Below are 24,631 nucleotides of genomic sequence, written 5' to 3'. Positions count from 1 at the left end.
TTTGCCCTAACAATACAAACCTCAGACATCTTGAGTAAAATTTCATTTGAAACAGGACATTTGTCCAAATAAAGGAAACATATCTATTAAGATTTTATTTAAATCTGGACCAGATTAAGTCAGTTTGGATTTTGAAGAGGTGACAATTGACCATTTGATCTCATTTACTCGAGCCATCTTGTAAAAATTCCACTGCAGCAGCGTCTGAAAAGGGCCATGTACCTGGCAAGTTGATCTTTGACCACCGTTTCTTCTGTCAAAATGGTTACGGTACATATTGTCCAAGGTTAACTTACTGTTAAATTGCAACAAATCACCTGACTTATTTTGTCTTTGCACCTATTAAGATTTATAAGATTCTTCCTTTTAACTAGGACACCGTTTCAGGGTCCATTTTAGAGGTACAAATGAATTATCTTTTTGACTCTTCTAAGGATGAGTATGCATGCATACTAGACATGAAAGAAGTCTGCAGAAGCTTCCAGACGCAATATGAAGAGCTAGCCAACAGGTGGCAACATTTCCTAAGGCAAAGCGAGGAGACTTATTTTGAGTTTTTTTTTTTTTTATGATCGCTGTGATTATGCGCACAGTGACACCGCCTTGTCAGATGAAAATGAGTAAATAATCTTAAATAAAAGCAAAAAAAAGTAAAAAGGAAAAATACAGTTCAAATTTTCGTCGGTATGTTTTTCTTCCACCTGACAGCAGGTGGACTTGTACTCCTCGCGGGTGCGTTGTTGACGTCCTCGAAGGGTTCGTCTGATGCCACCATTGCGCGTCCATTGTGCTCAAGTCGAAGCTCCGGAAAGCGATGAAAATTGATTGAGAGGGATATTTGCTTCTAATAAGACACAAGACATTCGTCTCTTTGGGAGGATACGATTTCGAGATGCGTTTGATAATTTACCTTATTTGTCCTGCCTATCAATCCGGTTTTAAGAAAAAGCCAAATATGAGATGGAATTTTACCTTAAGGGCCACTTGCGGAGCGTCGTAGTAATGATGGTGAGTACCTGTCATCTTCTCCTTGACGTGTGACACCTTCGAATTGTTAATTCATTAGAAAAGTCTAGAAAACGTCGCTTATAGTCGCGTGGAGTAAATAACAATTAAAACGGACATTAATGTGGTGATTTAAACTGGAGCTTTTCAGGGATCTTTATTATTTTACGTAATTCACGAATCTGCCTTAATCGTGTGAAATCTGTATTCAACCTGTTGTGCTTTTGACAATATTTTCCGGTGATGAGCTGCTAAGTCAAACAAACAAATAAAAAAAAATAAAAAATCACTTCCAAAGCACGGTTTGTTTTTTAATGAATGCATACAACCGTGACTCATTCATTTTGTCTCCTCTTGAAATGGAAATATAAGTGAGGTGTAAATATAGAATTCATTGACGAGGACAAAATGGACGAAAAATAACACCGGGCTTCCTATATTAGCCTCCTGTCAGCCACCATTGCGCCAGGCCGAGATAAAACGTTGAGACATGACAATTTCAATGAACGATCTGGATATATTTTTAGTCATAGAAAATAAAAGGTCTATTTTCAGACAAGTGGCCGCTCCCTTTTTAGTGATGTATTGTGAGCAAATAGACACACATCTGGCATGGACACGCCCAGAATCCTTTCACTCGCAAAAAGCATCCTCAAATATACAACTATAATATGCGCCGCTCTTATTGTTCATGCGGTGCTTTTGTGTTGATTCTAGGACTTGTTTAGAATTGTTAATGGTTTGAAAAAACACTTGTACGTGTCGTTTTACTGCGTTGAACGACATGTGGTTTCCGGGCCTGGTTTGCACCTCTGTGTTTGCCACTAATTGTTGACTTCAAAGCCTCAGTTGGTTTTATGACTTGGTTGTAAGGAGAAGGTTACAAAAGGGCAGAGATGGTGGCAATAAAGTGCAAGCTTGGGATCACCATTAGCATCCACGAGTACCTGTGGCCAAGTAAACGGCATGCTGTTTTAAAAACAGCTCACATGAAGTTACATTCCTGGGAGTAATAGAAATAAAGTGTTGCATTATGATGTTGTTGTATATTTACACTATATTGTTTGTGTTTAGGATTGCACTGATTATATTCTATTTTATGTCCTTATGTTATTTATATAATTGTAATTTTTTTCTCCCCTTATATTATTGTCAGGTGCATCGACAAGTGGTCGGGATGGATGAGGGGCGCTGAGCTTTCTCTCTTCTTTTTTTTCCCCAATGACACTTCAAGAAAAAAAATCACTTGTGTGTACTTGTGTGTCTGCTGGTAGGACAGAGGAGGAGAAGGGTTGGTGGTGGAAACTTAAGGTGCAGAAAAGCATGGAATGAAAGTTTCTAAGAGAAGTGAGACATTGGGAGGACTGGGGAGAGAAAACAAGAATATGCGGAGATGCTGCTTAGGGATATTGTGAAGGTTACAAAAGGCATATGATGACATGTATGCTAGGTTGCCCCGTTAAATAGAAGAGAAAGATCTTTTCAGGTTATCTAAGCATGAGTCTGTATGGGTCAAAATTCCAGGGCCAATTTTATGTGCCAATCCAGCTCCCGGTGTAGGTATGATTGAGGGGTTTAAGGTAGAGGTGGAGTTGCCTCAGGGATCAGCTCTGATCCCCTTTCTTTTTGCAATGGTGATGGATAAGCTGATAGATGAGCTTAGACTGAAATCCCCGTGGATCATGATGTTCGCAGATGACTGTGATCTGCAGTGAAAGCAGCAATCAGGTGGAGGAACATTTAGATAGGTGGAGGCATGTGCTGGAAAGAGGGGGATTGAAGTGGATGAATTGTGTGTGTGTGTGTGGGGGGGGTGTCTATCCCACTGAGGGGTGCACATGTGTGTGTGACAATCATTGGGTCTTTACTTTTTTACATTTGCGGCCGATGGATTTGTTCAAGGTCAAGATTTTTTCCTGGGAAGAAACAGACATGACAAGACAAGGAGTAAAATCCACAATTATGAGGGTTGTTTTTTTGGAGGGGGCAAACAAACAACATACAATGGAGCATATGGAGCACATACTGTCAGAAAAATTATTATCACGCATGATATGATCTGGCATTTTCTTTTTGTGCTGCAGCTCCCTAATCCAACTGAGCCACTCTCGACTTAAATGATCAGGATGACAAAATGGCCCAGTTGCTGGTACCGCCTGGTCCTGACAGCTTCCGCCCCTTTGTCCCGGAGTCTCTGGCTGCCATTGAAAGGTACATCGCCGAAGAGGAGGCCCGGAGACCTCGGGCAGATCGCCGCAGCGACTGCGATGATGAAAATGGGCCAAAGCCCAACAGTGACTTGGAGGCAGGAAAATCGCTTCCTTTCATCTACGGTGACATCCCACCAGGTTTGGTGTCTACTCCTCTGGAGGATTTGGACAGCTATTACAGCAATCAGAAGGTCTGTTTGAATCGATCTTGGAATTTTCCAAGCAGACAGGTAGATGATGGACGTAGTATTGTTCTGTTAGCGCACCGTTGTTCACTACTTTTTAAGAGGAATTATGGGATACACTGAGGGTACAGCACTGACTTCGAGCATGAAAAGAAATCTGAACGTTATGTAGGTAATACAAGGGTGTGAAGAATACTATCCTAAAGGTGACACAAGTCCTCAAATAGAAGAATATTAGATTCATAAATGTGGTGTCCCGGTCTACCGAGTTTTGGGACAATAGTCAAATAACACCGAGATTACATTAAAAGGGTGTTTTGTACTGTATTGTGACAGATTACATGTTTTCTGGGTTTGGTCACACGTTGGTAATGTGAGCCAGAGAGCACTTTGACAATCAATTTCAGTCTATGGCACAGGGCAGTAGAATGTCAAAATGTTTGCTTCTGAGATGGATGAAAACGTGTGGGTGGATTGATCTGCTAAAAGGGAGGGTGAAGCGAGGATGGTTGATTTTTCACAAAAAAAGTTTGCATTTTTTATTTTATCCATTCATTTTGGAGAGCTAATGAAACTACAAATGGCTTTAAAAACGCCCACTTTTAATGACTAATAGGGCCATGCACCCCTCCCCTCCATGTCTGGTTGATGACATCATCAAAAAAGGCGTTACGTCAGCCCTCCGAAATTGAGTTGGTTACTAAATGAGCTTCTGTTTGTGTGGGAAGTCAGGTTTGCTCCAGGTTTTGAATGAACAAACCTTTATTAAATCAGTCCCCCGAGGCTGCTGTTTAGTCTTATTACAAGCACATTCACACTTACGGTTGGCTACATTATTAATAATGTCTTGTCTGCTTTTTGTCTCCTTTTCAGACTTTCATAGTATTGAATCGTGGGAAGGCAATCTTCCGTTTCAACGCCACTCCTGCCTTATACTTCTTAAGTCCCTTCAACCCGCTTCGGAGGATAGCTATTCGAGTTTTAGTACACTCATATCCTTTTAAAGTGTGTTATTGAAAGAGCCTCATATGGACTGAAGCGTTTATCAGACAAAATGAAATTCAGATGTTCTCAATGTCATTCTGTGAGTGGCTCGAGCAGAGTAGGATTTTACAACCACTGTGGATTTAAATGCAAGTGATGAGCAGATCTGTGATATGATTTACTTAATTCAGATTTATTACACTTTAAAGAGAGCTTGCACTGTGCTTATGGTGCATCAAGATTGGATGTGGGGCGTTTTTTGGCGGGGGGGGGATTGAGGAATGAGTTTTCCATTGTGTTCCCTAACTCTTGTGTTTCAACGATGTTCAGCGTGTTGATCATGTTCACCATTCTAACCAACTGTGCTTTCATGACTCTAAGTAACCCTCCGGAATGGGCCAAGAATGTAGAGTAAGTACCTTTACCCTCTTTTCAATCGAGTCATTGCCTCTCTAAAACTAAGATAATGGGGTCTATTTTTGTAGACAGGCGCACATGCACTTGGCACAAAAACTGGTGCAGGTCTCGTTCACCATGTTTGGAAATCAGGCAGACCGCGCTACGCCTCTCTGGGCATTCCAGCAGACATTTTCGATTACAACCCCCAGTGCACCAGCAACACTGACAATTTAGTGACAGAAATTAGACTAGACTTTCGACCACGTGAAACCAGGTCAAAGTTGTGGCGCAGGTGGTGTAACACGATGAATCTTTGCTCCGGTAGTTTGTCCTGTTGATGTTTTTGTATTTCATTAATAAATATGACATTGGGTGCATCAAGCCCTCGGAATAATTACAGAAATCAATTCATGGGATGCATATTTATATTTAATCTATTTTTAAAAGCACATCCCTGATCATGGCACAACTTCTTGCAGTTCCTTGCAAGCGCACCTTGTGCACACCCATCTTCTGCATTTTTATATGCTCACTTTTTTAAGCACTCTACTTGTGGCCCTCGCTTTACCTTATTGCTTTGGTCGTCATGGTAACAAAAACTTGATCACATACAACATAAACATGACATTTGGCTAGTGCAATCTATTTTTAATATACTATTTGCCGTTGTTCCTTATTTGCCAGGTACACATTCACAGGAATTTACACTTTTGAGTCCCTCATAAAGATCCTGGCCAGAGGCTTCTGCGTGGGGAAGTTCACTTTTCTGCGCGACCCTTGGAATTGGCTGGACTTTAGTGTGATACTTATGGCGTAAGTTTTTGGTACACTTACACTTTTTCTGCTAATCACTGTGGATGATGATCTCCATTGTATCGTTGTACTTAGAAGAAAAAATGCAGAAAGAGGTCATCTTGATTGTGTCCTAAATGACACAAGCACAGACTGTCTAGTTCTCTGCAAAGATGTTGAAACAGCATTGCCAATTCATTTGTTTTAATTTTACACTGAAGACATTTTGGTTTCAGATCAAAAGATGAATAGGAGACAAAAGAATCAGAAGTCCAATTTTTATTTCACTAGATTTCTATTATTTGGAGTTCATCCTTACCAAAAAATGTCTTCCCCAATGTTTTGTGTAGCTGTATGGATTAAGATACTGAAATTCAAATCCCGTATGAAAATTGGGGAAATAATAGATGTCAAATATCTGAATCAAATGATTGTCCAAAATGCCTTTACCAACTCATGAGGCTGAGATGCATTTGACACCATTCTTTGTGCAGCTGCACTGCCAGTTGTTTCAATCTCCATTACAATACCATTTAGGAACTGAATTAGCCCCTCATAATTCATGGAATCAAAGACAGGAACTGGCTCAGAACCATGAATGCCCAATGTGCACCCATAGACATTGGAACAAGTGCTGTGAAGCTCTCGCATGTCTCTGGTCTGATATTCTGCTCATGCCCTAAAGTCCCGGACCATTGAATAGTCACATTTAGTCATTCAATAGTCACGCTGCTTCTTCCAACATCTTGATGGATTTATTTACTCCGAGCTCCTTTTTGTACAGAATATTCATTCATCTTGAAACTGCTAAATAACGCCTCAAGTATTATATGTTTTTATTATTGTTGTTTTTGCCCCCCCCAAAGGGTTGCTTCTTTGAGAGCGGAGTTTTCTTTTCTGAAACGCCTGTATGTGTTTGTGCTCCTTCTTGAGGGATGCTATGTGATAACTGTGCATTTAATTCTGCAGGTATATAACAGAGTTTGTAAACCTAGGCAATGTTTCAGCTCTGCGCACATTCAGAGTATTGAGAGCTTTGAAAACTATCTCAGTGATACCAGGTAAGGCTGCCCTTGTTTATCCTCCTGTGTGTGACCATTTGCCGCTCCCTCTCCTTCTCCATGACCCCCCCCCCCACCCCCCTCCCTGTTTGTTTTTTTATGCTTTGGGCGTGGGTGTCTGTTTTGTGTGCGCGTGAACGTGTGCATCCCGAAAACACCTTGCAACTCCCCGAACCCCCTCCCCTGCCTCGCTACCTCCTCCCTTACAGATATGTCACAGAGTTTGTGGACCTGGGCAATGTATCAGCACTGCGAACCTTCAGGGTTCTGCGGGCCCTGAAAACTATATCAGTCATCCCAGGTGAGCGCACCATCAAGGCCAAAAGGGCTGATGAAATGCTCACTGCTAAGTGGCGTTTTTGGCAACATCTACTCACTTCTGAGCTCATCTTCATTGCAGCCAAGCCTGGCGGCATCGTTTTGCCATCCTTCATGTTTTAAAAAAAAAAAGCTGGAATCTGGCTCCAATCAACACACATTGAAAGGATTCCTAGCTTTTAGACACGTAGTAAGGCAGAACGCTTTCTATGAAATTTATTCTTGCCTTGGGAGCCACATGTGGATTTTGTGCATTTTCCTTTGTGCATGAGACATTGCAAAGGAAGATTTTCTGGTGGCAAACTCATGTGTGTGTGTGTGTGTTTATGTATGTTTGTCAAGTGCGTAATTGCTGTTTGAGGCATGTTATGTTCTTTTATGAGGAGTCGTTCAAAGCACTTTTCATTGCACAATGCAAAAATACAAGAATAGGTAATTACATATTTTGCCTCCACAGCAAAAAAATACTGCATTAAATTGTGGATTTTTATTTTTTACAGCATTGATAAGCTTTTGCAGTGTTACAATAATTTTGCTTTCAGAATTCATTTTGGAAGAACAGAATTTATCCCAAATTTTTGTTTTTGCAAACTAAAGTTTTCCATGGTGGGTGTTTGTGCCCAATTTGCATATTGATAAGCCAATTAATTACATATTTCAAATATGACTTAATTTATTATATTTTGAAAGACAGTGTAAATGTGAAACAGTACTTGTTGTGAAGAGGGACCAAATTACTTTCTTAACGCCCCCCCCCCCAAGAGTATTTGGGGATCCACTGTATATAATGTATTTAATATTAAATTCAAATATTGAGTCATATTTTTGGTGGGGGGTTAGAGGGGTGATATTCACAACACCCCACACCCTTACCACCACTATCGACAAAAGCGTCTGTTGGCAATCAATAATTGATGAAACTGGATGTTTAAGGTGCATATTGCTGAGGTGCAGGGGGCATCAAACTTTGAGAAAGCACTGCCCAACCCCTGTCGATTAAAAAAAAAAAAAAATCAGTTTGGTGCATGTTCGCCTTGGACGGTGGATGAATGTACGTATATGTCACGGGTATTAAACTCAAGGCCCGGGGTCCAGATCTGGCTCGCCACATCTTTTTTATGCGGTCCACTCAAGTGCATTATGAGCAAATATGTTTCTTGCTAAAATACCCCAAATTGTCTTTATTCTGAAAAATGTTGAGGTGATGCAAAAATGTTCCCTCTTTTAAATTAAATGTAATATTCTTTGAACAGCTCAGTCTGCCCCAGCCTCCTCCCCCATACCGTAATTTTCAAGTGCCTCAAAAACAGTTGTCCGTCCCGGGCATCAAGCTTCAAGTGTGCTTTACACTCATGCCACTGATTCACATCAGTGACTAAACCATCGCCTTTCATGGATTCTTGTTTTATCTGTGATAAACAGTGACCTGAATCAGAGTGACTGTCCAGGAGTTCATGCATACATATACCTCAATCTGGCTGCTTGTTATTTGAAAAGCTTTTGTTGGACATTTCTCTTTACAAGTTTGTGACAGGTCATAATAATTGCTCCTTCTGCCATGTCCCACAACCCCTTTCCCTGTTTCCCACCCAGGGTTGAAGACAATCGTCGGTGCATTGATCCAGTCAGTTAAAAAGCTGTCGGATGTTATGATCCTGACTGTGTTCTGCCTCAGCGTGTTTGCGCTCATTGGCCTGCAGCTCTTCATGGGCAATCTGAGGCAGAAATGTGTGCGCTTGCCCAATGGCAACGCCACTAACAGCAGCAGCACGGATGCCGCCGAAATCTTTCTTTTCAATAGCAGCCTAGTGGAAGTCAACGACACGTTCCTGAACAGCACAGTGTTCAACTGGACCGAGTACATCAGTGATAACAGTAAGCTAAGTAAAGAGGGACTGACTGATGTGATGCGTGCGGGTTAACAGGGTTCAAATAAGTTTCTGCTCAAGTCATTCAAACTCAGATTGTCCTTCCTTAGAGAAAAGCAACCTTCACAAATGCCAAACAGTATCAGACAAAACAGCGTTTTGAAATCTTTGAGCTAAGGCACATTTTACGTGAATAAAATATCACAGCCAACGAAAATGTAGAAATAACTAAAACAATGATGCAGAGCTCGTCCCAATTCATTCACACATTAACTAAGTGTGAAATGTTGGCCTGTTAAGATAAACTATTATTCTTTTGTCTGAATAAGTGAGACAATTATTATTATTATTAATTATTCTATAAACAGAAGTATACTGTCCATTACATCATCCTCAAGTAAGCTTTATTAAAGGGAAACTGCATAAGGATTTTGTCCGCCACTATTTAGCAAGTTGCAATTTTTATGCATATTAGTAAAGAAGGCTCAAAGTGTGCTACAGATGGTAGGTCGCTTTTTGTCTGATTGCGTCAAATTGATCTCTGTTTAAAAGTTTCGCGTTTCTCGCCACGGTATAAAACAACAACTGAACTGACGTGGACTCAACACTTGCTGCCTGCGCAATTGTTCACCCCCTGAAGAGCAGCAAAATGAGTGTTTCAAATTTCTGGTGTTTTCTCTTTTTTTAGGAAATTACTATTACCTCCCCGGTCGCAGGGATGCTCTGCTTTGTGGAAATGGCACCGGGGCTGGGTAAGGACCTTTGCCAAACAAGCTTTTAGACACTTAACATTTGGGAGCCAAACCTGTGATTTTTCACATTAAGATATTTAGCACTCTCAAACGTAATCATTCTGTGACAGGCTTTGTCCAGAAGGCTTTGTTTGTATCAAAGCAGGCCTTAATCCAGACTTTGGATACACAAGTTTTGACACCTTCAGTTGGGCTTTCCTGTCTCTGTTCCGACTCATGACCCAGGACTTCTGGGAAAATCTCTACCAGCAGGTTTTTATCATATGTGGCCCACACCATTGTGATGTATTGTCAAAAGTCTTTGTCATTTCTGATTTTTATCATTTTGGATCCACTAGACTTTGCGTGCGGCAGGGAAGCCCTACATGGTCTTCTTCGTTTTGGTGATCTTCCTGGGTTCCTTCTACCTTGTCAATCTGATTTTGGCTGTTGTGGCCATGGCTTATGATGAGCAGAACCAGGCCACCATAGAAGAGGCTCAACAAAAAGAGGAGGAGTTCCAGGCCATGCTGGAGCAGCTGAAGAGGCAGCAAGAGGAAGCACTGGCAAGAATAATTTTTGTTTGTTTGTAAAATTGTTGTTGGGAATATATTTGGATTATTGCACTTAATCAACAAGAGAGAAAAAAATTATAGCAGAGTTGAGTGATGGTGAATATGCATTTTGGGTGACTGGAACACTGTCTCAAAAAAAAAAAATGCTCATTTAATGCGGATTGGGAAAATCCCAAGCCATTCCAAACAAAACCCAAGATATGACAACATTTCAGTGTAGTTGGAAATTATAAGTGTTATATTCTGAATTCTATTTTCCAGCTATGCAAGTAACATTTGAAAACAACGCTGAAAGACACAAAGCGTCAACAAATCAGAGACAAAGAAGTCTGTCAGGGATATGATGCTACCCAAGTAAAATTAAGAATGTACATTTAACCCAATAAATAACGGCAAAATTTTTAGACCAAAGGCTGATTTGATAGTGCTGCCATGATTGCTTTCAACTGCCAGGCTTTCGCTCCTTACTCATTTGCGGAGCCTTTCAGACAGCCACCAGATTGCCATGACGACTGTGTTGTTTTCCCATTGGCCGACAGGTTGCCGCGGCAGCAGCCACGGAGAGTGGCGAATACAGCGGGAGGAGGGGGGCCACCTCTGAGTCCTCCTCTGTGACATCCAAACTCAGTTCAAAAAGTGCAAAAGAGCGACGCAACAGGCGGAAGAAAAGGAAACAGAAGGAGGAAGAGGAGGAAGAGAGGGGAGCATGCAACAAGTTCCGTAAATCTGTAACCGTGGACAGCATCAATAGATCCTTCCACTTTTCGATGGATGCAAACCGACTTTCCTATGAGAAGAGATGCTCCTCACCCAATCAGGTACATTTTTCTTAACAGGCTTTCACGTCAGTGAAAAGTGTTTTTCATTGTTTTTATTTTAGTAGAAAAAAATATTTGAAATTGTTATTATAAAATGCTCTCAGCATGCACTAGTTTTGCAGCATCATCTAGCAGCAAAAAAAAAAAAATCACAAAATTGAGAAACTAAAGTGCGTCAGAGGAGAACTCAGGTTATGCTTTCGTTCGTCCCTGCCAAGATGGCCACTACGTAGGCTGTCTATTAACTTGATTTAGTCTGTGACAACAGCAACACAATGAGTAAATGTGTCCCAGTCTCTGTTGATTGTGCCCCAGCACTAGTAAACAGCAGCAGTCAATTCTGGAATTAACAGACCTTGACAACTATGATATATTTTGAGTGCACTGGACTCCATTTTCTGTCCTGCAGAGAAGAGCCAAAGAAGTCCAATTGTATTAATTAAAAAAAAAAAAAAAGAAAGATACACACGCACATCTACACGCACGTATCACTCTCGTCCCTGTGCAACTACTTTGACGACCTCACAAGTACTTTCTTTCGTAGTCTCTGCTCAGCATACGTGGATCACTCCTCTCCCCACGGAGGAACAGCCAAGCCAGCCTGTTCAGCTTCCGCGGCCGAGTACGTGACATGGGCTCAGAAAACGACTTTGCAGACGATGAGCACAGCACCTTTGAGGAGAGCGACAGCCGCCGGGGCTCTCTGTTCTTGCCACATCGCCCCGAGCGTCGCTGCAGTGCCATCAGCCAGACGAGCCTCAGGGTTCCTCGTGTAATGCTTCCTGCAAATGGCAAGATGCATTGCGCTGTGGACTGCAATGGCGTTGTTTCGCTGGTTGGAGGAACATCTGTGACTAACTCTCTTTTGCCTGAGGTGAGTCAGTTAATGTTTTATCTCCCAATTTTGGAATTCATTTGCTGTGACTTGACTCAAGTTGGACGGAATTTGCCGATTTGAATTTGCTTGCTTGAAAGACGGACTTTCATTTGACCTGGTATTCATGAGACTGGACTTGCACCACATGACTCAACAAGTCTTGCTTGTTTACATTTCAACAACAAACTACAAAAACCTGCCAACCTATCAGTATGCCACAGAATTTCACATCATGAGGCTCGGTGGCTAAAGCCAAACTTTCTGGACTGGAATGTGACACCTCTGATTGCTTGGGAAAATTGACAACAATCTTGATGGACTTCCACGTTGTACCACGTCATTCTCTTCTGACACTGTGGTCAGTTATTCCATAAATACCTTGGACTGTGTGTGTTGTTCTCTAGGGTACCACTACAGACACTGAGATGAGAAAACGACGCTCAGTTGATTATCTCGATGAACCAGGAAGCAGGCAAAGAGCCATGAGTGTGGCCAGCATCCTCACCAACACCATGGAAGGTCAGGCCCGAGTCCAAACTTCACTCACTCGTCACATCCCTATTGAATATTAAATTACAAAGATCATATTAGCTGTTGTTTTTTTCTGCCAGCCAGTGATTTTTTTCCCCCACTCCATTTCAATGTCTCCCTTCCAGAGCTTGAAGAGTCGAGACAGAAATTCCCCCCATGCTGGTATCGATTTGCTAACACTTGTTTGATCTGGGATTGTTGCCCTGCCTGGCTTAAAATTAAGGAATTTGTCAATATGGTGGTCATGGACCCCTTTGTGGATCTGACCATCACAATTTGCATCGTCCTCAACACCCTTTTTATGGCCATGGAGCATTACCCAATGACAAAAGAATTCAACAATGTCCTTTCTATTGGAAACCAGGTACCTGCTAATGTTTGAACAACCATCCAAACCCTGTCGGTTGCCTTTTGATTAATACAATGATTTTTCTTCTCTTTTTTCTAAATAGGTATTCACTGGCATTTTCACAGCAGAGATGTGCCTAAAGGTCATCGCCCTAGATCCTTACTATTACTTCCAAGAGGGCTGGAACATTTTTGATGGCATTATCGTCAGTCTGAGTCTGATGGAGCTAGGTTTGGCCAATGTTGAGGGCCTGTCCGTGCTCAGGTCCTTTCGATTGGTAAGGTCACATTTTATTAAAAAAAAAAAAAAAAAATACAACCAGTCTACGCCATCTAAATGCAGAGTATAAATAATGCTGACTTTTTTTTCCCCCCATCAGCTGAGGGTATTCAAACTGGCTAAGTCCTGGCCAACTCTGAACATGCTGATCAAGATCATCGGTAACTCAGTGGGTGCTCTGGGCAACTTGACCCTGGTGCTCGCCATCATCGTCTTTATCTTCGCCGTGGTGGGCATGCAGCTTTTCGGCAAGAGCTACAAGGAGTTCTTCTGTAACATAAACGATGATTGTCAGCTACCACGCTGGCACATGCATGATTTCTTCCACTCCTTTCTTATCGTGTTCCGGGTGTTATGTGGAGAGTGGATAGAGACCATGTGGGACTGTATGGAAGTAGCAGGACCGACAATGTGTCTGATTGTCTTCATGATGGTTATGGTCATCGGAAATTTGGTGGTAAGCATCTTCTTTCTTTTTGTTTTTGTTTTTTACATCATAATATGTAGTCATGGTGACATAGCAGTGCAGGTGAAAAAAAATGAAATTCATGTGAAACTCTCTGTTTGTGGTTAGGCACTGCAGAGAGATGATTAAGCTATGGCACTCGGGCCTCTCATTAATGACAGATAGTTACAGTAGTTTATACATCCAGTAGTTTATAGTAGCTATATAGTAGTTGAAATCTGATCCAGCTCAATCATTCCTGTCTTCTTTTCGCATGTTCTAGGTTCTAAACCTGTTCTTGGCTCTGCTTCTGAGCTCATTCAGTGCTGAAAACTTGGCAGCAACTGACGACGACAGCGAGATGAATAACTTGCAAATCGCCGTGGGCCGTATCCAGCGCGGCATTGCCTTTTTAAAATCTATTGTCCGGCAGTTCCTCCAGAGCCTGTTCTTTGGTGGGGCCGGGAAGGGCTCCAGCCTGCATGAAGAGAGCAAACCCCTAGAAGAACTACAGAGCAACGGCAAAGGCAACTGCATCGCCAATCACACAACGGTGGAAATGTCCAAAGACCCTAGCGGGGTGTACATTTCAGCCGAGGGCAATGGGCGCCCAGGAGGCGGCCTGGTTGTCGGGGGTACGGTTGACGAGGATAGCACCGAAAAGTACCCCATAGACGATTGTCACTACATGTCGTTTATTCACAACCCAAGCCTGACGGTCACAGTACCTATTGCTGTGGGTGAGTCAGACTTTGAGAACGTTAATACAGAGGACTTAAGCAGCGATTCCTCAGACGTGGAGGGCAGCAAAGAGGTAAGCTTCGACTGCTGTATCTCCGTCTTGATGTTTTGATCTTGTATTCTAAAATTGAATGGCGAATGACTCGAACCAAATTTTACAAGTGTTGCTTCCGTTCACATTGTCATCAAAAGTTATGACATGCCTAAATGTTGTACCATTTATCAGCCCCCAGTGAGACAATATGGTAAGAGATCGTATGGTGTGATCATTGTGCTCCTTGTTACAGGTTGGTGAAAGTCAGATGATGTATTTCGCTACAACAATACTACACACAGCCTTCAGATGAAATGCTAGCTACATCCGGATAGGGCAGTGTGACATTTGGAGGGGTTCCGTGGTTTGCACAAGGGGGCACCAGCTGTAGTCAGGATGCAGAGCAACGTCTGTTCATTATTATAGCGGGACTTGAATTGTAACTTTACGGATTACCTCCCCGGCTGATGACTTGGATTCACTTTGAGGATGACTTGAAAAAATGATTGTGAAACATCGCAAATGCTGCTAATTTAAATGAGAAATCCTTGAAGAGTGATCTCAACTGACTCCCTATGCTGACGAGAAGCAATCTTACTGACAATCAAATACGCTATCATTATTTCCCAGCTCCCATTCCATCCTATTATAATTCATTCTTAAGTCTTAGAGCACTTGGTTGAGAATCATTGCGTCCAGCAGGTGGCAGAAAACCTGCCACATAAGACTTTTCCAGTGCAGCTCCATCTATTGGATCTGGGGGCTCTGTGCCCCTCTTAACCTTGGTTCATCTTCTTGCAACCTCAAAACCATCTTGCACTTGGTGTTAACAGGCCTTGAGGATGTCACCCACCACTTTTACCATTATTTTACAAGTGTTTGGACTCTGCAAAACATTGAGAAGATTTATAGTTACAAATGATGTGCGCTGTTTATCTACTTTATCTCTTATAGAAAAAAGTTCTAACACAATTCTGAGCACAGAGATGAGGTTGAATGCTGGCTTGTGGTGCGAGTGACTTAATATTAACTCCCCCCGTTTGTTATTGCAGCCATATCACAGATGCTCTCAAGGTTTTCAGTGAGAAGAACTGTAAGATCACTTTATTGTATCATAGCACTAACCATGAAGACTGCCAATGTCATTTACGAACAGGCATTTTTTCCCTCATACTTTTAATGGATTGCCCATTTTCGTCCTTTGCCTGGTCTTGCCCTCCTCCGCCCCCACCCACAAACCACTTTCCTTTATTCCCACCTCTACCCCATACAAGTACAAGTACACACTGTAGTTTGTTTAGTAGCCCTTTTATTTTTTTACTTGGTCTCCAGCTACCAACTGAAAATCAGGAAGAATTGGAAGCACATAAAAAAAAAAGAAAAAATCAATTTAATTCATTTTGCTGTTGTTTGACATGGCTCTGATATATGACCCTAATTTCCTGATGTTTTAATTCGTGGATCATATACTTTTTTTTCCACAGGCTGACTCATCTTTTGTCGCGCCTCTGACTAATATTTCTTTTTCAAATATTCAGTTGTCACTGGAATTGAAATAGAAAACCAAGATAGCTTTTCTGCAGTAAAGTCTAAAACTGGAGGATCTGGAGTGATGACCCTCATAGACGTTAGAAGAACCTTAACACTAAATGAGGTTTTGTTCTCACGAGACAAAATAATCACATTTGTTGTGAATTGCGGCACGATAGACACCCGGTTAGCACATCCGCCTCACAGTGTAGAGGTCGATTTGACAATCTGGCCTTTCTGTGTGGAGTTTATATGCTCCCTCATGCCTGTGTGCGTTTTCACCAGGAATACATTCACATTCCAGAAACATGCATGGTAGGTTAACTGAAAACTCTAAATTTTCTGTAGAACCGTCAATGCAAGAATGTGAGTATGAATGTTTTTCTACGGTGCCTCTGCGATTAGCTGGAGACCAGTCAGAGTCCACCATGCCTCTCACCCAAAGAATACTGGGATTGGCTCCAGCATGCCCACAACGCTAGTAAGGATAGCGGTTCAAAAAATGAATAAATGAATTAATAAAAAAAAAAATTTTTAAAAACATACGTAAGTACATAGATTACTTTGTTTCAGAGTCATAAATCAGGGTCATAAATCAAGGTGCACATTCTTGTTTAATTTACTTTTTGAAATACGATGTCATTCCTATGACCTGTGACCTATGATAATGGAATGAGGGAAAAAACATTCCATTATTAGTTCATATGTCTTTTTTCTTTTGCTTTGTAACATATGTTGTAGGGAATTGTTAAATCATATAAATAATCTGAATAAACACCCCTTTGGAATAGGGATCCTCCCGTGACAGAGGTACAAAATGTAGTATAACATGCCAAGCTAACCTGCTACAGATAAACGCCTTTTCAGACATGTGCACACAGAAACCATAAGCCATCAAGGCAAAATGAGTCCCAATGTAGCGTAAGGCAGCATCCTTTCAGAAATCAATGCACACGTGAGCAGCATGCTTCCATCATTGCCATGTCCTATTAGCTGGGTCCCACTACAATCAGGGCTGCTGCACTGTGTAGGATGACATGTTTCGAAACTTCACACAGCAAATGAAAGTCACTTGCTTGCAATACTCGGTTTCCCCCTGTCAAAAACTGCAAGACTGATATGTTTCACATTGCCCACGTGCTATAGCCGCTATACTCATGTCATGTTATGCCGTATAAGTGTGGAAAAAGTAAAACACTAGACCACATGCTGTCTTATAAACAGTGCACAGTGCTGGTTTTTGCTGGTAAGCTAATGTGGCCATCTATCGACTTCAACACAACAGAATTAAGCTTAAACACTGCTTTCAAGGAATGGAAATATTGTATTTTCATGTCACTGAGGAAGATTGGTAATCAGAACTTTTGGTGGGTGGGGTTTGCAGTCAAAGTACCTTTTTTTTGGGGGGGGGGGGGGGGGGGGGATATCCAAGCAGATAGACTGAATTCAAATTGAGCAGGGTTGTTAATTCCTCAGTAGACGTGAAAATACCGCACACGTTGCTTGGTACGATTTCAGGCTTGAACTGATGATGCACTGGAATACTGCATGCACTCTTCCTCGAAGTGAGGTCGCATCAAACGTACCCACAGTTGCATTAGAGTAACGTCCAACTCTCCATGTCATGTGTTGCTATATGATATGATTCGAGCTTTCACATGGATGTCTTGAGAAAGCCTGTAGGTACATTTGATCACATTTGCATGTAATGACAGAGAGGTGGATGTTTAAAAGTAGTCCTACTCTGTTCTGACAGTGCTTACTCTGAGAGGAAAAACACCAGTAACCACTGAAGGACATTTGGTCCTGGAACAACTCAACATTTGCACTGTGCACATTTTCTTGTCCGTACAGAAACTCGACACGGAGCCCCAACATCTTAGCTCTTCGGAAGGGAGCACTGTTGATATTTGCCCTCCAGGAGACGGGGTCGATTCGGTGGAGCTGGAGCCGGAGGAGTCAATGGACCCAGAGGCCTGCTTTACCGAGGGTGAGATGACTACAAGTATGATGGATAAGGAAAAGTGGGACGGGACTGCTCACGTGATCGGTTAAACTCACATCTGAGTGACAGGGAATAGAAATGCTCATCAGGTTAGAAAAAAAAAAAAAAAAAATGGAGTCTGTATTCATCTATCTTAATAATTTAACCTGGTATTTTGTCTCACTGGGCTGGAATTTGTAATGTGCAAAAATTCAAATTAGACTGTCTATTCTTCCCATACTTAAGCTATTTTAAAACTTTTTTTTTTTTTTAAATTGCTATTCGCGTCAGGGCTCAGGACCGAGTCCCTGAATACAAAAGTCACCTCCCGCATCGCCTCATGTTCCCCTACACCTCCAAACCACACACACTAACAATTCATTTCCGTGGTCTGTTTCATTTCTGTTCGTCTCCGCGATTGCAGGATGTGTAAGCAGATTTCAGTGCTGCCAGGTCAATGAGGAAGCAGACAGGTTTAAGAGTTGGTGGACACTCAGGAAGACCTGTTTCGTAATCGTAGAGCACAACTGGTTTGAATCCTTTATTATTTTTATGATCCTGCTCAGCAGTGGTGCACTGGTGAGTTAAAATACAACTTCATTCACTCAAAATCTAATCACCCCCCATTGGAATGTATCATTTTTGTACTTCTTTGCTCAGGCTTTTGAGGACGTTTATATTGAGCAGAGGAGGACCATCAAAACCATGCTGGAGTATGCTGACAAGGTCTTTACTTATGTCTTCATTCTGGAGATGCTGTTGAAGTGGGTGGCCTATGGTTTTGTCAAGTACTTCACCAATGCCTGGTGCTGGCTGGACTTCCTCATTGTTGACGTATGTACACTGCTCTTTGGTTGAAGTTTGGCTTATTCCTTCCACATTTTTTAGAGCCTAAGGTTGTCAACGTGCTGGACATTTGGATGCCTGACTCCGATAAAAGCTCCAATGATAGATGTCGCATTTCATGTTTGCCATGTCCTCTCAGGTTTCCCTCGTCAGCCTTGTGGCCAATGCTCTGGGTTACTCGGAGCTCACCGCCATCAAATCGTTAAGGACACTGCGAGCCCTCCGGCCACTGCGAGCCCTATCTCGGTTCGAGGGCATGAGGGTGAGACTTCCTTTGAATCCAACCTCTGTCGAGTCGCAAAGAAATGTTAACATGTTAAGTTCTCCATTAGATATCTTGGGCAACGCTGTTTTCTTTACCAGTCATTGTGTAGCAATACATAACTACGTATATATTTTTGATTATGTACAATGTGTAATTTTGAATTTAACTGCATGTTCTCCTTCCAGTTCAACTCTGTACTTCTTCTATCTGCATGTTTCTTTTTACATCGTGTTGATGGATTTGCAGACATCGCTTCTTGACGCTGCTCATTTGGTGCCTTGTAAATGTGACCTGTAATCTTTTTCTTTGTTGTGTGTCTTTTTTCATTTACAGTCAGACAAAATGTTGTGACCTCATCCTGCCTCTAAGGTTTTTTTCTGTTTTGCTTTTTTTCCTATGAAATTGTTAACTTTACTGAATCAACCTTCACCTTCTTAACGGTCTTGTTAGTGAAAGCTTTTTGTGTGCAGATGTCGATAAATGTAGTCTTTGTGTAATGTAAAAATAGTCAAGTGATTAGATGATTGTAATATCCACTTATCCAAAATCAAGGGGGGTAAGCACAGCCTCTCCATCCGAGCAACAAGAAGGTTCTGAGTTTGATTGTATTTTGAACCTGTCCAGGTTGTGGTGAACGCGCTACTGGGGGCCATCCCCTCCATCATGAATGTGCTGCTGGTCTGCCTCATCTTTTGGCTCATCTTCAGCATCATGGGGGTCAACCTGTTCGCAGGGAAGTACTACTACTGCGTCAACACCACCACTGATGATGTCTTCCCCATCGAGGTGGTCAACAACAAGTCCGACTGTCTGAATCTGGTCAACGAAAGCGCCCGGTGGAAGAACGTCAAAATCAATTTTGACAACGTCGGTGCTGGCTATTTGGCGTTGTTGCAAGTGGTGAGGTGTTCAAAAAGTCCCAGCATGCATTTTTTTATCTGTCATTCAACGTTACAGGTTGGTGGTAATAGAGACCAAACAGTACGTTACTGTTGGAAGTTAATACTTTCCTTCAAAGGGAAAATGATTCACATTGTTCTGCATATGCAAAGAATGGAGCGTGGTGAAAGGCAATGACTGACCTAGTGTCATCTGTTGTTAGGCAACATTTAAGGGCTGGATGGACATTATGTATGCAGCAGTGGATTCTCGCAATGTAAGTTTCATCCAAATTATAGAATTAAATTTTACAGAATAATTTCTCAGTGGATTTGTACAATTTACAAACACCAGTGACATTTGTTTTCTTTCTGTCGGCATTGCTCCAGCTGGAGGATCAGCCCCAATATGAAGTCAACTTGTACATGTACCTGTACTTTGTCATCTTCATCATCTTTGGTTCCTTTTTTACCCTCAACCTCTTCATTGGCGTTATCATCGACAACTTCAACCAACAGAAGAAAAAGATAAGTCATCTTCTTTGGGGAAATGTCTCTTGAGCTGCCCAGATATTTTATGTCTGTGGTGATGACAATCTTTTGTTGTGTTTTCCTATACTTTGGAGGGCAAGATATCTTCATGACGGAGGAACAGAAGAAATATTACAATGCTATGAAAAAGTTGGGCTCCAAGAAGCCGCAAAAACCAATTCCTCGACCCGCTGTAGGTTTTGGTCCCACCGTTGGACGTTCTCCTCCTGCGCTCTGATGATCATGTCGATTCTAATCCATTGTTTCTTGTCTGCTTTGTCTCTCAGAATGCTTTTCAAGGCTGTGTGTTTGACTGCATAACCAAGCAAGCGTTTGACATTGTTATAATGATCCTCATCTGCCTTAACATGGTGACCATGATGGTGGAGACTGACGACCAGACCCCATACATGGACAACATCCTTTACTGGATCAACCTGGTCTTCATTGTGCTCTTCACAGGGGAGTGCATACTAAAGATGATCTCCTTGCGTCACTATTATTTCACCATAGGTTGGAATATATTTGATTTTGTGGTGGTCATCCTGTCAATTGTAGGTAAGGACAGCACTCTTGGTACATTTTGACCCCGGATTGGGTTGTATTCAAATCCGCTAATTGGATGTTTTTTACTTTTGCAGGTATGTTTTTGTCAGAAGTGATCGAGAAATACTTTGTGTCCCCGACATTATTCCGAGTGATCCGTCTGGCCAGGATCGGCCGCATTCTCCGTCTCATCAAGGGTGCCAAGGGCATTCGGACGCTCCTCTTTGCCCTGATGATGTCACTTCCTGCCCTATTTAACATCGGTCTCCTCTTGTTCTTGGTCATGTTCATCTACGCAATCTTTGGCATGTCCAACTTTGCCTACGTCAAACGGGAGTCTGGAATCGACGACATGTTTAATTTCGAGACTTTCGGGAATAGTATGATCTGCTTGTTCCAGATCACTACCTCAGCTGGGTGGGATGGTCTGCTGGCACCCATCTTGAACAAGCGGGAACCCGACTGCGATAGTCAAATGGAGCACCCGGGCAACAACTACAAAGGCAACTGTGGCAACCCATCAGTGGGTATCTTCTTTTTCGTCAGCTACATCATTATTTGCTTCCTTATCGTGGTCAACATGTACATCGCCGTCATCCTGGAGAACTTCAGCGTGGCCACAGAAGAGAGCGCCGAGCCACTGAGCGAAGACGACTTTGAGATGTTCTACGAAGTGTGGGAGCGTTTTGACCCGGACGCCACGCAGTTCGTGGAGTACAGCAAACTCTCGGACTTTGCCGACGCTCTCGACCCTCCGTTGCGTATCCCCAAGCCCAACATGATTCAGCTCATCTCCATGGACTTGCCGATGGTTAGCGGCGAGCGCATCCACTGCCTGGACATCCTGTTTGCCTTCACTAAGCGAGTACTCGGGGAAGGCGGTGAGATGGATGTGTTGCGCGGACAGATGGAGGAACGCTTTATGGCATCGAATCCTTCAAAGGTGTCGTACGAACCAATCACCACCACTCTCCGCCGCAAGCAGGAAGAAACGTCCTCCATCATCATCCAGAGAGCTTTCCGCCGCTACATGATTTGCACGGCCATGAAGAAGGCCTCGGCCCTCTACAAAGAGCAGCTCAAAGAGGGCTTACGTGACCCTGACAAGGACGTGATGGTCATCAGCAAATTCAATGAGATCTCCACCTCGGACAAAACTGACATGACCCCATCCACAGCTTCCCCTCCCTCTTATAACAGTGTGACAAAATCTGACAAAGACAAATATGAGAAAGAAAACTGTGATAAGAAAAAAGACTTCTTGAACGAGGGAAAAAAATAGATAACACACCCCCTCCCCCATTGTGGCGTGCTTGTATGTTTGATTGCTACGGGTTGACGAATGCCCCGAGTAGAGGAGGGCAAGTATGTTGTGTGTACAGTGAATCCACAAGGACATCTGGAGGGATCAAATCATCCAGAAGACACTGCCAGACTGGAAAGATTTGTGCAAACACTTGTGATTTTATGTTTGGTTGTTTTGTTAACTGACACACCTCTGTGCACTAATAAGTTGTCTGTAGTAAGTGCTGCTGCTATAAATACATGATTCATTTAAACAAAATGTCTGTATTACTCAAAACTACTCTGCTTTTTTTCTTCTCTTGGTTGGGCAGGAGATAAAGTCCAAAGACAAGGTCTCATTTAGCGTTTGTGGTTCCCCTCCTTGCCACTTTGAACTGTGCCTGTCTGTCAAGTGTTGAAGATGTATGAGCTGATGAAGCCCACCAAACAGCACTTTGCCTGCCTGCCCAAGTTTGAAGGACATACAGCCAATACAGACAGCTAATTGAGTAGTTCCACAATAACCCAAGGAGGTCAGAAAATATATCAAAAGACCTTTGAGATGGATGATCCTTCGGTTGGACTAGTTTTATGGGTCATGAATTATGAGCCTACTGTAACAAACCAAGTAAGTAACTGGAGTGTATAACTAGCATCCCGGTTTCTCGAGGCGATACAATTAAGCAAAAGGGGAAAATTGTCCAAAAAAAAAAAAGTTGTGTTTCTATGCATTTATTTTGATGGAGATACTCCACGCTGGACAGTTTCAATAACACTGCGGCTCAGTCAGCAACACAGTAACGTAACTGCTGTTGTTGACAAGCTAGCAAACGTTTGTCACGTTCACTTGCATTACTCAAACTTTATTGAGCATCTATTTTACAGGCTGTGAGAGATTTTCACATGTTTTCACTGCACACCACCAAACAAAGATAAAGCAAAAGCTGGAGACACAGGTTTGTTATCTTGTGGAAGACCATTTCACTGCTCTGCTCTGCCTCTTACCGTAATGTACGTACCTTTCCCTTCCCGACTTTATTTCAAGAGTTACAATGCAATTCAAACCTCTCCCTGCCATGGCACATGACTTAGAGAAACTGAATGCAAGCAGAACAAATGAGCTCCATGATGTGGCTCTCATCTTTGTCATGAAAATTGCAAAGAAATTTGCAAAAAAATCCCACTTTTCATTTTTAAAGAATTGCTCTCAACAATACAAATGAACACATCTGTATTGTATTGCAAAGTTCATCTAATTCCGTCCATTTTCTACTGCTTAGCCTGATACAAATGAGCTGGAGCCTATCCCAGATGTCTTTGAGCAAGTTTAAGTTTTATTGTGTGGTACTGTCATTTGTGTGTGTGCGTGCGTGCCTGAGTGGAACTGGGATGGTGTGTGCCGGGGATAGAGAGGGTGAGATACTTCCATCCATTTTCTTTACCGTTCATCCTGTTCAGGGTCATGGAAAGTTGGAGTTATCCCATCTGAGCTGACATGGTGAAAGGCAGGGTAGAGGATTTCAATCAATTACAGGTCAAATAGAGACATTGATGTAAACATTTTAGTAATGACCAAGTTTACTTATTTTTGTCATGCATATGATAAAAGCACAGCAATTACTATCTATAGGTACAAACCATTCATTAGCCATCTCCGATCGCTCGTGTGGTGTTTTAGTGAACTGCTTGCAGGAACGACTACTGTCTGCACTCATGGTCTTATTACTGTTTCAATGCCAAAAAAATAAATAAAATTACATATTTTTTCCTAAATTTTGTCTTTTTAAAATTATTTTTGAGTTTTCTGTTGTTGGTGCTTCAATTTTATTTTTTAAAAACATTACAATTATTTTCCATTTCCAATTTTGCAGACCACCTGCAATACCGCCACGGACCACTAGAGATCCGCGGACCACCGGTTGACCCCTGATGCAAGGGACTCACGTGCTCTATATAGGGTCTGAGGGATTCTTGCTCGGTTGAAGCAAATCTTTTTGGGTAGATTTTAAGGAATGCAATACCCAAGCGCTGAAATTTGAATGCATAGCCAATTATAATAGCTTGTTTCAAAAATATCTGTTGTCTAAATCCGGTGCATTAGTCGTACTTGTAAATATAAGAAATTTAAGAATTAATTATGAAGACAAGAAGATGACAACTAGGAAGGAGAAGGCGAAATGACCATCACCCTTCACTTGCTCTCTCCCTTCTAGTTGCCTGGCAACCATCACAGACCCCACCCCATGCTTCAATGAAATCAGCCTCCCCCGATTTCTTGTTTGGCAAGAATGCTTTACAAAACCATTTAATGTGATAGTGCCCCCGAGGCAAGGACATTGCATATAAAGCTGCCAGAGGGTCATAAACAGACCTATCATCCAAAAGTCTAGAAATACAGATAGTGTGTGGCAGAAGGGAGAATGTTTATTCCATGACAGCAGACGCAACAACAACAGACAATAACACCCCACCCCTAAATATAGGCCTGCTGGGTGAGAGGCCTGGTACTCGGGTAAAAAGTACAAATACTGATTTAACTCCTCGGAGTAAATATTGTTTACTATT

The 24,631-nt window shown here is 42.2% G+C and overlaps 1 protein-coding gene across 2 annotated transcripts; it reads left to right on the top strand.

Moving 5' to 3' along the window:
* Positions 1 to 570: 570 nt before the first annotated feature.
* scn1lab (sodium channel, voltage-gated, type I like, alpha b) lies at positions 571 to 23,312 on the top strand. Of its 2 annotated transcripts, none has more exons than XM_049755429.2 (27): positions 571 to 1,008; positions 3,090 to 3,406; positions 4,274 to 4,392; positions 4,706 to 4,795; positions 5,468 to 5,596; positions 6,846 to 6,937; positions 8,548 to 8,829; positions 9,511 to 9,574; positions 9,685 to 9,826; positions 9,913 to 10,119; positions 10,668 to 10,946; positions 11,491 to 11,820; positions 12,228 to 12,342; positions 12,480 to 12,718; positions 12,807 to 12,980; positions 13,083 to 13,439; positions 13,711 to 14,241; positions 17,587 to 17,722; positions 18,141 to 18,295; positions 18,377 to 18,550; positions 18,702 to 18,824; positions 19,452 to 19,727; positions 19,930 to 19,983; positions 20,096 to 20,233; positions 20,325 to 20,429; positions 20,524 to 20,794; positions 20,878 to 23,312. In XM_049755429.2, exons 2-27 carry the CDS (start codon positions 3,140 to 3,142, stop codon positions 22,062 to 22,064), a joined length of 6,036 nt encoding a protein of 2,011 aa, XP_049611386.1. In that variant the 5' UTR covers positions 571 to 1,008; positions 3,090 to 3,139; the 3' UTR covers positions 22,065 to 23,312. The 2 variants fall into 2 exon arrangements, with proteins under 2 accessions (XP_049611386.1, XP_049611387.1); XM_049755430.2 differs by lacking the exon at positions 6,846 to 6,937 and adding an exon at positions 6,545 to 6,636 and having other exon boundaries at positions 572 to 1,008.
* Positions 23,313 to 24,631: the final 1,319 nt, after the last annotated feature.

Source organism: Syngnathus scovelli, chromosome 2 (genome assembly GCF_024217435.2).
Source record: "Syngnathus scovelli strain Florida chromosome 2, RoL_Ssco_1.2, whole genome shotgun sequence".
In the NCBI taxonomy this organism is placed as follows: Eukaryota; Metazoa; Chordata; class Actinopteri; order Syngnathiformes; family Syngnathidae; genus Syngnathus; species Syngnathus scovelli.
The sequence above is the reverse complement of the archived record's forward strand: the minus strand, read 5'-3'. Positions and strand labels throughout refer to the sequence as shown.